At 39.5% G+C, this 17,591-nt stretch overlaps 1 protein-coding gene across 1 annotated transcript; it reads right to left on the bottom strand.

The window, feature by feature from the left end:
• Positions 1 to 3,538: 3,538 nt before the first annotated feature.
• LOC108411490 (tripartite motif-containing protein 16-like) lies at positions 3,539 to 15,130 on the bottom strand. Its single transcript, XM_017683074.1, has 6 exons — positions 14,430 to 15,130; positions 11,711 to 11,806; positions 8,563 to 8,796; positions 5,990 to 6,125; positions 4,932 to 4,988; positions 3,539 to 4,862 (listed from the first exon to the last, which is right to left on the bottom strand). Exons 1-6 carry the CDS (start codon positions 15,033 to 15,035, stop codon positions 4,231 to 4,233), a joined length of 1,761 nt encoding a protein of 586 aa, XP_017538563.1. The 5' UTR covers positions 15,036 to 15,130; the 3' UTR covers positions 3,539 to 4,230.
• Between the last annotated feature and the right edge of the window lie 2,461 nt (positions 15,131 to 17,591).

Raw genomic sequence — 17,591 nt, 5'->3', positions numbered from 1 at the left:
ATTTGTAGCAGAGATGCATGGAACAAAAGTTTTTGACATAATTTGAAAATACCCTTGGTCCTATACATTGAGTGCACATTTCATGATGAATGGACCAAAAGAAATGTCCCAAAATGACTTAGAAAAAAGTCTGGTTTCATTGACTTTTAACTTAGATTAAAAGTGAAGTATGCTTTTACCTTGTCCTGTAAAGTTCACTATTTGCAGATACGAGGTTCTGATCCGACAACAGTGATATGTTGCTTGTATAAAAACATGTTACGCCCTGCTGTCCCCACATTCTCAGCATTTACATGACACTGGCACTTGCTCAGACACTTGTCTTTTTTTAGTTACTTTCCACTTAAACTAGCCTTGTGGTTGCATATCTCGTTCTTTCATGTCATTCTCCTTCTCAGACGGCAGTGGAAGAATGACAAGCACTTCTCCTTGAATGCTTTAGCTGCATAAATGCCCAAGATGCCTTTAAAAGTTTTCACTAAAAGTAGAAAGTGAAAGAAAAAGGCTGTCTCACGGAACACTAAGGCCGACTGTGTTTAGATAAGGTTTAACAACCTAATGACATCAGTATTGTGCCTTCTATAGCAGGCATGTCAAACTGGGGACCTTCCAGCCCAGAGTGCGGTGAGTTCAGCATTTACCCTCATTTAACACTCTGAATTCAGTTCATGAAGGCCTTGCTAATTAGCTGATGAGCTGAATCAGGTGTGTTTAATGAGGAAGTGTGCTGAAGTCTGCAGTGTTGTGGCCTGCGAGGACTGAAGCCTGACACATGTGCTTTAAAGCTACACTGTGTAAGATGTGGGGATTTGGAGACCTCTCTGGTGGAAACGTGTAATTGCACTCAATGTATGGAAGATGGGATGCACATTATGTATTGAGAAGACTGCTCATAGCACATGAGACTGCTTCAAATGAAAATGGATGAGCTTCAATTGTTATCGGATTTATTTGTCCTTCATTGCCTGAATGTATTGAATATTATGATCCATTCTGGCCTATTAATATGAATGAAAACCAGAGAGTAGGATGCAGTTTTGATGCTAGGAAGATGTGCAAAAGCTTTTAGATTGCTTGAACTGAAGGCCGAACAGAAAGGTTTTGAAAAATTATTAACTATTCTTTAACCTTTATAGTTATTAGAGTATTTTTGCTTTAAGTGAGCCTCTACCTTCATTTTCTTTCTTTTATTCTTTCCATTCTTTCACTACCAAAACAACCATAACACTACTGAATCTGTTCCGGTCGTCACAATTTACCTCATTTTGAGCAGAACTCAAAAACGCTAGTGAGCACGTAGCTTGTAAACTCAGCTTTGAGCAGTTGCACACACAAGAAATTGTGATTATTTTTACTTAAAACACAAAAAAAATCCTTAACTGCAGAAATTATGTGTTTTGGTAGTGACCATTCTTAATGTTCCACACCGAATTTTTGGACTTTGGGGCACATTTACTTCAAAATGGTGAGGTCTAACTGCTCACCACAACATTCCTGCTGCAAAATGCAGGGGTGTGGCTAAAATAAGGCTCTGCCTATGCACTAAAACACTTTGTTTCAGTGGTGACATGAAATTGTGTGACAGCATTTTTTGAATAAAAAATTTTATTTGATAATGAGAAATGATTAGACTATGTACCTATACTATTAGACTATTATACTTATTGTATTTGACATCACTTAAATATAATCTAACTTGATTTAATTGCTCAAAAGTACATTTCCAAAAAAGTTGGGAAGTACATTGTTTTTGTTTTTTGAAGAAGAAGAATATATGCCCGTTTTGATTTTGATACCAACACGTTCCCTGCATGTAAGGGGCGAGGCCAAAAACGAGTATTTGATGACGATTCACTAAAATGGACTGAGAGGAAGTGGGAAAGTTCTGTTCTGTGGTCCAAAAAAAATCAAGATTTGAATTTCTTCTTGGAAATCATGGATATTGTGTCAGTGCACAGTTCAGGATTCATGATGGTGCATTAGCGCACATGGTATGGGTGACATTTATGAAGGCACTGTTAATGCTGAACAATAAATGCATGTTTTGGCAACATATGTTGCCGTCCAGATGACGTCTTTTTCAGGGAAGGTCTGGATTATTTCAGTAAGACAATGCCAAACCACATTCTGCATGTATTCCAACACCATGTCTGGGTGGTAAACTGACCTGCCTGCATTATGAAATGAAAAATACAACAAAGAACACCCCGAACTGTTGAGCAGCTGAAATCCTACGTTAAGCAAAAATGGTAAAACATTTCCCTTTCAAATCTACAGCAGTGTCTCCTCAGTTCCCACACTTACAGTGTTGATAAAAGAAGTGGTGATGAAACACAATGGTAAACATGCCCCCGTCCCAACTTTTTTGGAACACGTTGTTGCCACCAAATTCAAAATGGGCAAATATTTTTCAAAATACGACAAAATTACATTTGATTTGTTGTCACTGTACTATTTTCAATAAAACACAGGGTTTAAATGATTTGCACATCATTGAGTTTTGTTTTTATTTACATTTTGCACAGCTTTTTGGAAATGGGGTTATAAATTCTTTCTTTACTTGGTTTATTACAGAAAGTATGTTCTCTAGTTGGGCATATTACGTATTCCTCAAGGGAAATGGTAAAATCAAACCTACAAATATCAGCAAGAAGAGAATGTAGGGGATTGAGAACATATAACATAATGGTAAAAATCATTGCTCTCACTGATCTGATCATAAAAGTATGGCAATGAGCTTTAAAGCACCACTAGATGGAGTTGTACACCATTTGACAGTATTGCTTTCCTATCAAACACTGACCAGCAGATGGCAATATTGGACTAGCTGGTCTGTAAATTGTGACACTAAAGAGGAAAGACATTCTTAATTCCCTCTATGGCTGTGTCCCAATGTATTTTTTTTTAACCATTAACCTTCCTTTCCTGTCTGCTTTCATTTTGCAGCCATGTGGGTTGCATGCTTGTCAACTCTGCCTCTATATTTAGTGAGGCCATGAGCTACAGATCTACTGAGATGCAGAAAAAAGGTGAATGTTGACCATTAAACCCCATACCTAGATTTTGCATAATTTGTGGAACCTTATTTATGAACTAGTTCTTGGTTTTCTGCATGAAGTGCATAAAACTGAAGCAAAACCCAAGAATTTATAACACACCAACACTATGTCAGTGTCACAAGGCTCGCTAGCAAACTTCTAGAGTTTATAGATAGCCAGCCAAGTATCAAATTAATGTTTGATTACTTATTAGTCATTAATTCTAGTGCCTCTTTGCCAGGTCAGCTGAGGAGAAAAGTGCATTTAATGTGTATTAAATGCAAACGAAATGCATTTAAATAGCATTGAATTTCCTTTTTCTTTACTGTTTATGTACATGAAAAACAATGAAATATCTAAACATTTGTCCATCATTAGATTCAAGCAATTATGTCATTATTTTCAACACAGTAATTTGCAGGATACGAGTGCTTGGACCCCGAATATTGCCTCACACTGATAATCTGTTTTGTGTGGTGAAAAATGAATAGAAAACAATCTTAATGGAAACAGACCACACTTTATTTAAAATGAATACTATATTTTTCCTCAAACAATTTTAACAGTTGAGAAAATAAGTCGGCAATGAGATTTAAAAAAAATTCTACGTTACTTTGTCCTGTTCTACTTCCGATTGCTTGTTTTGGGGTAGACATGCAAGCCAAACACGATAGCAACGTCTCTATAACGTCTGGTCCATCTGTAATTAAAGTGAGGAAAATAAAAGTAATTCCCAAGTCCAGTTTGAGGTGTTCAAGGAATCAAAAGCCATTGCCAGTTTGCCATCGTAGTGATCAGACTGCTGAAATGCTTGCAAATGTATTTAATGAAGTATTGCCAAATTCTTTCTGCAGTGATGTGAACAAACAGGTAAACAAACATACTGAAGATTCTGTATTTTCTATATCTGCTTTACAAACATGACACTGACTTTTTGGCATGTCAACCAATTACAATCTATGGACTGGGCTTTATGTTCAATCTCTTCAGGCAGAATACAAAGACTACTACTTTGCCCCTTTATTTAAAGTGAGACAAGGCTGATGAAGCATAGTTACTGTAAAATGGGTGGAGGGCCAACTTGTATCCATTTACAGTACCTTACTAGCTAAAGCAGCTAAACTATTTTCTATTTCAAATGGGGATCAACGCAATTGAACAGGAAACAATATCAAAACCCCACATGCAGCTACTACTTGCTGGATGGAGTCAGTGGTTCTAAACTGGACAATTTAAAAGTGCAGGTAGGTGACGGTCTCAGGCCCACATAGAGCGGTTCAGTGAAGGTGGTACGGAAGGTGTGTATGTGGATCATGGCCTCTTTGTTGACCGCATAGAAAGACAGAACACCTGCAGTATAGTCCAGAAAGACACCGAGTTTGGTCTTCTTTTTCTTGTGCTCTTGGGTTTCAGTGTCGAAATCAAGGTACTCAAAAAACTTTTCCCTCACACTCGGGCCGTGACGGAGAATGAAGGGGTATTCATGCCCACAGTCCGCACTCCACGACTTCTGGCTGTTCATTAGGTCATCCAGGAAACTGTTCTCCTTTCGGGGGATGCTGCCGTAGCAGACGGCAACGAAACCACGTAGTGGAGCTCCCTCCACCTCCCAGTAAAAGCGCCCTCCAAAAAGGGATTCTTTGCACAGGACTTGCAGCTGATGGTCGAAGCGGTCGGGGTGAGATGGGTAAGGGCGGGGCGTGCGGTTGCATTTTTCTTCACCGGGGCAGAAGCAGGAAGAGTCGCATGTAACTGACCGCTCCTCGTGGTTCAGCTCCAAATATCCATTGGCTGTGTTGGGGTCCAGCGTCAGATGGCAGGCATCTGAAAGACATGTTACTATTAGGAATCTGCAGTAATGGTCCTTTTAGGCATGTATGGTGGTTTACTTACATCGTAGAAAGTCTGTCCTGGTCGTCGGCATAAATATCAGCCCTTCTATTTCCTTTGCTAAGGAAGAAAGAAATGTAATAACCTATATTAGACAATTAATGTTTACAGCAAACAATAAAGTAGCGTCAACTAGGGTTAACAACAGAAGAATAGCAGAGTCAAGTAGTCATCTAATTGGTACAAGTTAGGGTTCTCTAAATGGCAAATAACAGATGGACCAATGCTATCGGTCAAAAACGTAATTTATCTTTACTTCATTTCTAATAAAAAGTTCCTACTCAAATATGCAAGTTTATCATTCAAGTTTAGGAATGTTTGAGTTCTTACTTAAGGATGCAATAGGCTATCAGTTCCGCTTTACAGCCATACTTAAAATGTAAGCATCTAGCTAAATTTAGTGTTCCCGACAACACACCATTTCAAAAGCAACCATCCCTGAATGATAAGTTACTTAGTTTGCACTCATCAACTACAGATGCCAATTTCATGCCAAGAAACTACTCAGGTGTGCCAGAAAGAACCTTTTAATTTGAACTAACCATACATACGCTCTTAGAGTTTGCTAGACATTTCTAGAACTTTAACTGGGTTTTAACGGCAGATGAGACAAATATAAAGCTTGGTTATTCAGAATTGAGCATCTACACTGTCAAGTATGATGTAGATTCTGTGAAGTTTTAAGGGCGTTTCTCCTTCAAAGGCTTTGGGAACCTTGTTTGGGTACATGGCATCATTGGGAGAAGATTCATGTCATATTGGCAAAAGGGGTTGCACAAAGTAGTCAATGCAATTGGTGCCAGGTTTTTTTTTTACATTTTTTTTTTTTTTAAAGTTTAGTTGTCTTAGGCTATATTTAAATTCAGTTGAAGGTTAGATTTTCTCTCATAATATATATTTGTTAGACCGCATTAAAAAATCTGTCTGTTGTTCCTGTAAGAATCAGGTCTTCTGATCAACTAAGAAAATCAAAAACTAGAGAATGCTTAAGAGAACAGTTCTAAAAATGTATACATGAGCAGTACAAGAAAGACACTGAATTAAACAGATTTGCCACTCACCCCTTTTGGAAAACGCAGTCAGTTCGACATTGCAGACTTTCTCCAGACGCCTTCGGACTTCTGAGACTGCTAAAGTAGCTGCAGATGAATTTTCGAAGTAGGATTCTGGGGCAGCTTCGCACATAGCCTCAAAACTCTAGAAAAATTGCATGAGTAAGTATACAAAGTTTTTAGTGAGGTAACAGTTTAAATATAGTACCAAAAAAATCTAAAAGAATGAACACTGGACAACAGTGTGCAGAAATCTTTAATAGACACTACTAGGCATCTGGGTACAAGCCATTGGAGTAAAATGGGTTATACATGTTGGGTACTTCAGTAATCGTATTCATTACTTTGAACACCTCAATAACCATTTTTAATCACACAATCGCAGGGCTCATATGACCCTGAACATTAAATGGCATATTTTATATTTTACGCATTATTCATGGATTCATGTTGCAGTGGAAGCTTTGAAAAGGACTGCTATCCTTCCATTTTGCTATTGCTTTTGTTAGTTTGCTACTTGTTGATTTATTTGCAAGTCCTCCACAAGAACTTGTCTGCTGAACAAGAGGACTAAAAATGCAGCTTCTATTATGGCAACATGAGCATTCTGGACTACTACAGATAGTTCATGGTACCAAAATAGGAAACAGCAATTTAAAAAATGGTGTTAATAATTAATCAATAATCAAATCAAACATTTACTTCCAAATAGAAAATCATACTGAACCAGAAAACCGCATCTCTTAAAGACTAATGTGAGCAGAATTTTTTTTTATGTACCAACAGAACATGAAAAATAAACTTACAATGGCACTTTGACGAATACAAGCTATTTGTAACTTTATTCACTATCATACATATCTAAAAATCTCTTTACACTCAGCAATATCAAGCATTTTTGTCTGCCCTAAGAGCTGTTCTATCAGGAAAACAAGACAATTTGGAGATGAACTGATATCCAATCACACTTTAGACACACTAGAGACACCATTTTCATACATAGGCCCCCCTCTTCCATTTTTAGGGGCTCAAAAGTAAGTTGACAATGGGCTGTTCAGCTGTTCCATTGTGTGTTATTCCCTCATTAGTTCACTTACAATTAAGCAGAAAAAAAGTCTACAGTTGTTTTCAAGTTGCATTTCCATTTAAAATGTGTTGCACTCAACACTTAATATGAAGTATCACTACTGTCACTGCCATTGAAGCAAACCATCACCAAGCTGAACCATCAAAACAAACCCATCAGAAACAAAACAACAACATTAGGTGTAGCCAAATCAGCTATATGGTACAATCTTAAAAAGACCGAACACACTGATGAGCTCAAAGACCAAAAGGTCTAGAGGACCATAGATGACAACTGTGGGGCTGACAAAATTTTATTCCTTCACAACAGTTGGCCAGATCAAGAACTATCTCCAGAAGGTTAGACATGGGTGTCAAAGTTAACTATCAAGAGAAGACTCCACCAGAGTAAATACAGATGGTTAACCACAACATATTAGTACGTTTCTAAAACAGTAAGACGAGATTAGACTTTGCCAAAAAAATCTTGGCAAGCCTCTACAGCCTGTAATAACTTTTTATGGACAGATAAGACAAATATCAACTCGTACAAGAATGATGGGAAGAGACGAGAACGGAGAAGAGAAGGAACTGCTCATGATCCAAAGCATAACACCTCATCTGTCAAGCACGGTGGAGATAGTGTTATGGTGTGTACATGTATGGCTGTCTTTGGAACTTGTTCCCTTTTTTTTAATGGTGATGTGACAGCTAAAGCAAAGCAGTAGGATTCATTTTGAAGTGTATAGGGCTGTATTAACTGCACAGATTCAGCCAAAAGCTTCAAAACCCATTGGACAGCACTTCACAGTGCAGCTGGAGCATGACCTGAAGTCATACCGAACCAAAGACTTTTTAAGTCAAAGAAGTAAAATGATTTGCAATCACCTGTACATGCATTTCACTTACCAAGGGCAAAACGCCTCACGAACTATCACAATCTGAAGACAGTAAGGGCCTGACAGAGACAGCAAAGGGCTGAGAAGAAACCCAAAAACGTGTGATGTTTATGGGTTCCAGACTTGAGCCAAAAATGATTTGCAACCGAGTATTAACAATGACCATTTAATTTATGAGTTTGTCCAATTACTTTTGAGCCCCCAATAGCTGGGGGGATGCTATGTATGAAAATGGCTGCAGTTCCTACACTACTAAACTAATTTGGATCTATATAAATACCCACAAATTAAAACTGAAAGTCTGCACTTGGAGCTGAATATTTTATTTCAAATCCAATGTGCAGTGGTAGACAGCTAAAATAATTTTGTCAGCGACCAAATATTTATGGCACCGAACACTATTCATACCCCACATCATCAGAAGATTCCAAAGGAGAATTCTCTATATAGCACTATGAGAGCTGCACCAAAGCAAATTGGGTTTCTATCTGTCTAACAGATAGTGTAGAACATGGAAATCTTATCTAGACGTTATCCGGACAGAGGACTAGCTGAAATGAAGGCAATAAAAAGCTTATGAATGGCTTTGTAGTTTTTGGCAAGTATTTTTCACATTACCTTGAGGAAATGAATGTGATCGTCTGATTTGGACAGCTGCTGGAGTTCAGCATCTTTCTTCCTCAGCTCAGCCAGCACCTGCTCCTGCCGGGCCACAACGCCTTGAGCGGTGCTAACAGCTTTGCTCTCTTCAGCTTTGATTACCTTCTCCAGGTCAGTCTGCCACTGCCTCACGGCTTTAATAAGTGAGTCCCGTATCAAGCAGCTTTCAGCTACAGTAGCTTTGGTGGGGTTCTGTTTGGAAATTCAGACACAAATACAGACTTAATATAATCAACTTGCAAACCTTTAAGAGACAGCTCAATCCAGTTTAAATCACATTAGAATAGTTAAAAACAGTTCAACGCTGCTAAAAAGCTGACGACACACGATACTGCGTCATTTACTGACCATGCCAGGGCTAGGAAGTCAAGCTTATGCAACCTAAATTTTGGAAACAGCATATGGAGAATACAACTAGTCTTACCTGGGTCAATACAGCAATTTTAGTGATAACAAGAGATTTGAATCCAGTATGAATCTGCAGTGTGTGTAGTTTTATACAGTGTGACAGTGGTAGCCGGAGAGCAGCTTTAATCCAGTATGAATCTGCAGTGTGTGTAGTTTTATACAGTGTGACAGTAATAGCCAGAAAGCAGTTTTAATCCAGTATGAATCTGCAGTGTGTGTGGTTTTATACAGTGTGACAGTAATAGCCAGAAAGCAGCTTTAATCCAGTATGAATCTGCAGTGTGTGTAGTTTTATACAGTGTGACAGTAATAGCCAGAAAGCAGCTTTAATTCAGTATGAATCTGCAGTGTGTGTAGTTTTATACAGTGTGACAGTAATAGCCGGAAAGCAGCTTTAATCCAGTATGAATCTGCAGTGTGTGTAGTTTTATACAGTGTGACAGTAATAGCCGGAAAGCAGCTTTAATCCAGTATGAATCTGCAGTGTGTGTAGTTTTATACAGTGTGACAGTAATAGCCGGAAAGCAGTTTTAATTCAGTATGAATCTGCAGTGTGTGTAGTTTTATACAGTGTGACAGTAGTAGCCGGAAAGCAGCTTTAATCCAGTATGAATCTGCAGTGTGTGTAGTTTTATACAGTGTGACAGTAATAGCCAGAAAGCAGCTTTAATTCAGTATGAATCTGCAGTGTGTGTAGTTTTATACAGTGTGACAGTAATAGCCAGAAAGCAGCTTTAATCCAGTATGAATCTGCAGTGTGTGTAGTTTTATACAGTGTGACAGTCGTACCCAGAAAGCAGCTTTATTCCAGTATGAATCTGCAGTGTGTGTAGTTTTATACAGTGTGACAGTAATAGCCGGAAAGCAGCTTTAATCCAGTATGAATCTGCAGTGTGTGTAGTTTTATACAGTGTGACAGTAATAGCCAGAAAGCAGCTTTAATCCAGTATGAATCTGCAGTGTGTGTAGTTTTACACAGTGTGACAGTAATAGCCAGAAAGCAGCTTTAATCCAGTATGAATCTGCAGTGTGTGTAGTTTTATACAGTGTGACAGTAATAGCCGGAAAGCAGCTTTAATCCAGTATGAATCTGCAGTGTGTGTAGTTTTATACAGTGTGACAGTAATAGCCAGAAAGCAGCTTTAATCCAGTATGAATCTGCAGTGTGTGTAGTTTTACACAGTGTGACAGTAATAGCCAGAAAGCAGCTTTAATCCAGTATGAATCTGCAGTGTGTGTAGTTTTATACAGTGTGACAGTAATAGCCGGAAAGCAGCTTTAATCCAGTATGAATCTGCAGTGTGTGTAGTTTTACACAGTGTGACAGTAATAGCCAGAAAGCAGCTTTAATTCAGTATGAATCTGCAGTGTGTGTAGTTTTATACAGTGTGACAGTAGTAGCCGGAAAGCAGCTTTAATCCAGTATGAATCTGCAGTGTGTGTAGTTTTACACAGTGTGACAGTAATAGCCAGAAAGCAGCTTTAATCCAGTATGAATCTGCAGTGTGTGTAGTTTTATACAGTGTGACAGTAATAGCCGGAAAGCAGCTTTAATCCAGTATGAATCTGCAGTGTGTGTAGTTTTACACAGTGTGACAGTAATAGCCAGAAAGCAGCTTTAATCCAGTATGAATCTGCAGTGTGTGTAGTTTTACACAGTGTGACAGTAATAGCCAGAAAGCAGCTTTAATCCAGTATGAATCTGCAGTGTGTGTAGTTTTACACAGTGTGACAGTAATAGCCAGAAAGCAGCTTTAATCCAGTATGAATCTGCAGTGTGTGTAGTTTTATACAGTGTGACAGTAATAGCCGGAAAGCAGCTTTAATCCAGTATGAATCTGCAGTGTGTGTAGTTTTACACAGTGTGACAGTAATAGCCAGAAAGCAGCTTTAATCCAGTATGAATCTGCAGTGTGTGTAGTTTTATACAGTGTGACAGTAATAGCCGGAAAGCAGCTTTAATCCAGTATGAATCTGCAGTGTGTGTAGTTTTACACAGTGTGACAGTAATAGCCAGAAAGCAGTTTTAATCCAGTATGAATCTGCAGTGTGTGTAGTTTTATACAGTGTGACAGTAATAGCCGGAAAGCAGCTTTAATCCAGTATGAATCTGCAGTGTGTGTAGTTCCTACAGTCTCACCACAACAACTGCCAAGTGGTTTTAACCCAGTATAAATCTGCAGTGTGTCATTTGGCTGAATAGGAAGTTCAGTAACAGCACTCCTGTTCCAATCCCCTAATGGAATAACAAAACCACCATAACAGACCATGTCACTGTTTTTAAAGTAAGCCTGCTGCACAATACCAGCATGAATATGCGCACTATGACTTTTCAGTTCAGACTAGCAGTAGAAAATTGGGGAAATTACACAGATACTTTCTCATACAAACCCCCAGCAAAAAAAAATTACATGTCTCACAAAACTAATCCAGCCTGAATTGCGCTTAATTGTGCCCCTGAAGATGTAGGCGAGTCATTTTCTAGAAAGTGCTACATATCAATTCAGGGCTAATTCAAAACGTCCATGGAACGGAGCAATGACAGGGAAAAATGATAACGTTCAATTTGCAGTCCGCTCACAAATTACGCGAGTGAACTACGTTTTTTTACTATGAAAAGAAAATTGCAACCTAATGCGAGAAAGAATTGGGACCTGCCATACATAATCCATTATCTAAGATACAATTCAGCGTTCACCTTGTAATTTCCCACAGTCTGTTTCAGCTCCTTCAGCTCCTTCTCTTTGGTTCTGATCCTCTGCTGGGAGCTCTGCTGCGCTGCTGCTAGCTGTTTCTGCGGAAATCATAACAAATCATATTAAGTCATCAGCTGGGCTCCAGGCACCAGTACACAGGGGTGAGTAGAATTATTGACACACCTGTTTAAATTATGCATGTAAAATGCAAAATACTGCCCATACCACCTGATGCATATAATCCATATACAATTTGTAACAGACTGCATTTTCGCTTCCAATATTTCTTCTCTGAAGCTTTAAAGTGAGCCATTTTTAATTTGAGGCACTTAAGATGAGCATCTAAAAGTAGGCTGTCACACTGAAACCACTCAAACTCTCTACTACCCTAGAGGAAGACGTACACAGCAAGGGCTGGAATATAACAGAACACAGAAGCATTGGGAGTATATATTATATATATATAGAAATTAAGTACATGTATTTGTTCCAATTTAAATGAAGTGCCATTGCATTTTTATAAAGTTGAAACTTTAGAGGAAGAAATGCAGTTAAATGACTAAAATGCAGAAGGTCCAGCACAGTAACCCGGCGTTACCTCAATATCCCGCTCTTCTCGAGTTCAATAAATTCGAGATTTAGCCTCAGCGTGCGGAAAAGGATGTACATCATTGTTAGCTTGATGCTAAGTCTGAGAATTCCATAGAGGTGCTAATGAAAATTAGCATAGTCATCGCGGTCATAATTTAGTGACAATAAAACATTTATAAAGCCAAAAAATTTGTTTAGCTTGATTATTAACAATAACATTAATTAGTATTAATTAATAATACCTTGGTAGTAATTATTTATTACTGAAAGACTGCACGTTATTTTGCCATCTTTTCTCATTGCTTTGTGTCGTGCCGAATAATAACACCCTCGTCTGTTTTAAAATCACTGTATATGGACGGATGATGTGTCTTCATACCGAAATACAATGACACAACACAGAAGGCAAATCAGCAAACTAATGTTACCGCCCTGATGGCACCCAACTCGTACCCAGAGCCATGTGAAGTGATGGTTCTGCCTGTGCCACGCTCGTAAATACTGTACGAAACCATACGAGTCTAGAATGAGGGAGAACATCTGCGCCGTTTTGGATGTTTTTCCACACATATCGTCTCATCGCACTTAGAGTTCTAGTTAGTTATTATTGCTAAGTCTCAGTTATTGTATTTGTAGATATTGTCGTTTTTAGCCTTTTCAACTTAACTAGCCTTATACTGAAAACATTCAATGTATGATTAGGTAACCTGATGGACAGATTAAGTGAGGTCTCCATGTAGCTGCTGATAAGCATGCAGAACGTCATCTAGGGATTTAGGGTCCCTGCAAAAAAAAAAAAACCCCGGATGAGAGATGAGGCAGCAGTGTTCTGCCATTCGGACGCCTCTCCCGCTCGCTGATAAGCATTTTCTGGCACTACGTTAACTCTTCAGCGGCTTGAGTCAGTGGCTCATACTGTTAAAGATGATCCAGGGGTGGATTTAGCTGAAAATAGTGAGGGTTAGTTACTCTTTAAATACTGACAAAAGGTACAATACGCTCAAAAAAGCCTGTTTATCACCTAACAAAATTTAACATGTTAACAGTAACATACTGTCCTATTGCCCACCTGTAGTTTTTAGCCCTTTCTTTTTTCCAGGTCCCTATGGAACCCCTAAGGTGACATTGTGATTATTTATCTAATAAAGCATGGCCACACATTAATGTATTGAGGCCACAAGTTAGTTTCTCACAGCTGATGGCCTGAATATATGAATGTCCTCAATATAATAATTCATGGCCTCAATACAGTAATTTGTGGCTTCAGTGTAGTAATTTGTGGAGTCTCTGTAGTAATTTGTGTCCTCAATGTAGAAATTTGTGGCCTCAAAATAGTAATTTGCCGCTTCAGTGCAGTAATTCATGGAGTCTCTATAGTAAACTGTGGTCTAATATACTAACTTGTGGCCTCAAAATAGTAATTTGTGGAGTCTCTATAGTAGACTGTGGTCTAATATACTGATTTGTGGAGTCCCCGTAGTAACTTGTGTCCTCAACATAGAAATTTGTGGCCTCAAAATAGTAATTCATGGCTTCAGTGCAGTAATTCATGGAGTCCCTATAGTAAACTGTAGTCCAATATTTGGGGCAGTCGTGGGCTGGAGGTTAGGGATCTTGCCCTGTGACTGGAAGGTTGCTGGTTCGATCCCCAGGGGCGACAGTCCATTACTGATGTGTCCTTGAGCAAGACGCCTAACCCCCAACTGTTCCCCGGGCAAAATTCACTAAGGTGTATGTGGTGTTTCACTTCACGGATGGGTTAAATGCAGAGGTGGAATTTCCCCGGTTGTGGGATCAAAAAAGTATCAGTATTTCTATTTCAATATATTAATTTGTGGCCTCAAAATAGTCCTTCATGGAGTCCCTATAGTAAACTGTGGTCTAATATATTAATTTGTGGCCTCAAAATAGTCATTCATGGAGTCCCTATAGTAAACTGTGGTCTAATATACTAATTTGTGGCCTCAAAACAGTCATTAATGGAGTCTCTACAGTAAACTGTGGTCTCGATATACTAATCCATGGAGTCTCTATAGTGAAGTGTTATTCGTGTCCACGCCTCGTTAAACAAAATGAACCATATCACGTTAGGGGCCCTGTAGGTACCTGTATAGGTCACGATCAGCTTACCTGCACTTTCTTCGTGGCTCTCTCGGTTTCAGCGGACACTGCGTTGTGTCCTTTGTGCTCCCCAAGCATGCAGATGTAGCAAATGCAGAGTTTGTCGGTCTGACAGTAAAACTCCAGCAGCTTGTTGTGCTGTGAGCAGATCCTGTCCTGCAGCCGACCCGCCGCAGTGACCAGTCTGTGCGTTTTGAAGGCGGGGGACTCGTAGTGCGCCTGAAGATGTTGCTCGCAGTACGAAGCCAAACAAACCAGACACGACTTGGTGGCTTTAGCTTTAGCTCCTATACAGACGTCGCACATCACGCCCACCGCTCCGGCAGCTCCAGCACCCTCAGCCTCAGCCTCAGCCTGCGCCGAGCTGGAGCTCTTCCTCTCCTCCCGGAGCTTCTCCACCACCTCGGCCAGCAGGGCGTTCTTGGCCAGTTTGGGCCTGGGCACGAATTTCTGCCGACACTGGGGGCAAAAGCTGTCGCCTTTATCCCAACACCTCGCGATGCACGCCATGCAGTAGCTGTGACCGCAGGGGACTGTGACCGGGTTCTTCATTAAGTCCAAGCAGATGGGACATTTGAACTTATCGCAGTCGATGTAACTGCCACCCTCTGCCATTCTGGGGGTCGCAGAACTGTTTTTGTTTTCTCCTGACCGTTCGCCCCCTAGATACAAATGTTCTTTTTCTTTTTAAACCGTTGATGGTGACTCGAATGCTGAGAGGCGCGTTGCTGCCACCTACAGGACAGATTCATTTACGCCTTATTCAAAGAATTGTGAAATGGCCCAAATCGTGGAAAAGTATGGAGCCCCTAAGGGGCCGTGGTTAAAAAAAAAAAGTTAACGCTAATGACATTGCGTTCCCTCGCAAATAAAATGTGTTCTCTCGCAAATGTTTTGCGTTCCCTCTCAAAGCTCTGCCTACATTCGAGCTTTGTTTTTAGCTTTTAGCATATTTAACGCTAAAAGCTGTTTTCCCAGTTTCGCCAGTCTGTGCTGGGTTTATTCAGGAATTGTTCTCTGGAGTGACTGTAAATGTAGCTTTTACTGAACGAGGACCCAGTTTGCGCTCATTAACACCATAAACATGTTTGATTTTGAGAAGCGACAATATTTCAGCCCAAGATCAACATCAAGTTCAATGAACGACCTTTCAGTGACGATGCATGTCTGAGCTTAAGCAAAGCACAGCTTTAGCAAGTGAATGCAAACCGTTCCATCTTGATGCACAACATTTGTGAGGGAACACATTTTATTTGCTAGGGAACACAAAACATTTACGAGGGAACATTATTTTTTCATTATTTTGTATTTTTATTTGTTTCATTTTTTAACCACGGTCCCTTAGGGGCTCTGTAGAAAAATGAATTTTCCTTTTTTTTTTTTTGTTTTTGTAACATGGCATCATATTCCAGACTTTGTTCGAACTCAGATGCAAATTTGATCATACAAATTCAATTTAAAACATGCTAATTCAAACGTGTGCTTACAATTGTATTCCCAAAGTGAGTGTGCATTATTTGAATTTGAATGTTGCCTGTTATAGGCTGCCATATCAGTGGGTCTTCTGTATAAATAAAAAATAAAATAATAAAATGAAATCACATTAGCTAAGTTTTACTAAGCTAACTAATTAGCTCACTGGTGCTAGCCTAGCCAGGTCATTCCTATTGCACTCCTTGTTGTCCCTGTATGACCTTTGGTGACCCTTCCAGTTTTCCTTAGTGTATCACTCTGAGGTATGATGGGAGTGTAATGCATTGAGAACATAGAGAAGACAGCAGTAGCTGTAGGCTACCTTTGTTCAATATGCTAGCATGTCTTTCTGAGATTATTTTAACAACTCAACACAGTTTGAGACAAATGTGTGACGGCAGAAACGTTGCACAATGCTGATGCATATGACGTCCATTAGTGGCTAGCTACATAGCCTCATAGGTCCAGTGCTAAATAAGCAAACTTAGAAGGTGGACACTTGGCTGAACAGCTACCTGAAAATCAGTTAACTGTTAAGCAAGTGGTGTATTTAAACATCTAAATCTGAAGATCATTTCCAGGTCAGTAGTTCTAGATTCTTCCACTTCACACACCGTAACAATAATTAAAACAGGGGACTTAATGTTTTCATGAGCTAATGACTCAAGTACTCCGCAACTGTACTGGCGTTACACTGACTGTAGCCCAAAACCACATGCTGTTCTATACTATGCTTTTTTTCCTGCACGTACCATAGTATTGGAATGTATGAATGGTGGTGTATGTACCATTTATTAGAGTATGTAGTTTTGGACCAATCTGAGTCCAGTGGGAATGACTATGACAGTGGTCAGAGGGTGGTGGTTTCACTGGACAATAGTGCAAAAGGCACAGCTTTACCCAACCTAGCCATGTTCCATCCTGCAAAAAACTGTACAACGTGAGTTGCTCGGTTCTGCGGACTGCTGACTTCAGTGCTAGATAATTTATCACTGCGTCTTGACGTCTTAGCTTTTCCATCAGCATTTTATCCCCCCCCCCCAACTCTCCACAGCAGTTACCATCAGCATTTCGAATTTCAGACACGATGCTAACTCCTTAAGCCCGGACTTTCAGTCTTATTAACATGTTTATTTATTATTAACATCTATATTTACATGTACTGTATATCTCTCAGTGGTTAACACTGGTCATCGTACCTATTTTTCCATTGTAAAGACACCACATATCTACCTGCACTTTTTGCGGTCAGGGTTGCCAGGCCTAGCAAAAATCTCCAGCCCAAAAGTTGATTCAAATCTGCCCACAAGCAGCTGAAACTTTACTCTCCTGATGGCAGCCCAAGGAGAGATGCAAACCTTGCAACCCTGATGGTGGGTGTGCGCATGGTACCAAATACTTCACAGCATAACCAATAAAAAATGAAAGCATGCGATAACAAGTGCATAACAATCTATCCTGTAGGTGCACATGCTCCACCTTGATCATAACTTGAAACATTCCCGTAGCATGTAAATCTCACATATGGTTTCCAAGAAAATAATAATAGACATCTTAGATGATATTCATTCAAACGGGATGGAAATGTCCTTGTTTTGGTTGCACAGTTTGTTAACGCATGCCTTCTCAAGAAGGCCAAGATTCATTTTTCTTCCTTATGGCAAGTGTATTTGTTTGATTTCTGTGAGAAGTAAGTGT

The sequence above is a fragment of the Pygocentrus nattereri genome, chromosome 2 (assembly GCF_015220715.1).
Source record: "Pygocentrus nattereri isolate fPygNat1 chromosome 2, fPygNat1.pri, whole genome shotgun sequence".
In the NCBI taxonomy this organism is placed as follows: Eukaryota; Metazoa; Chordata; class Actinopteri; order Characiformes; family Serrasalmidae; genus Pygocentrus; species Pygocentrus nattereri.
This window is presented reverse-complemented; position numbering and strand designations above follow the sequence as displayed.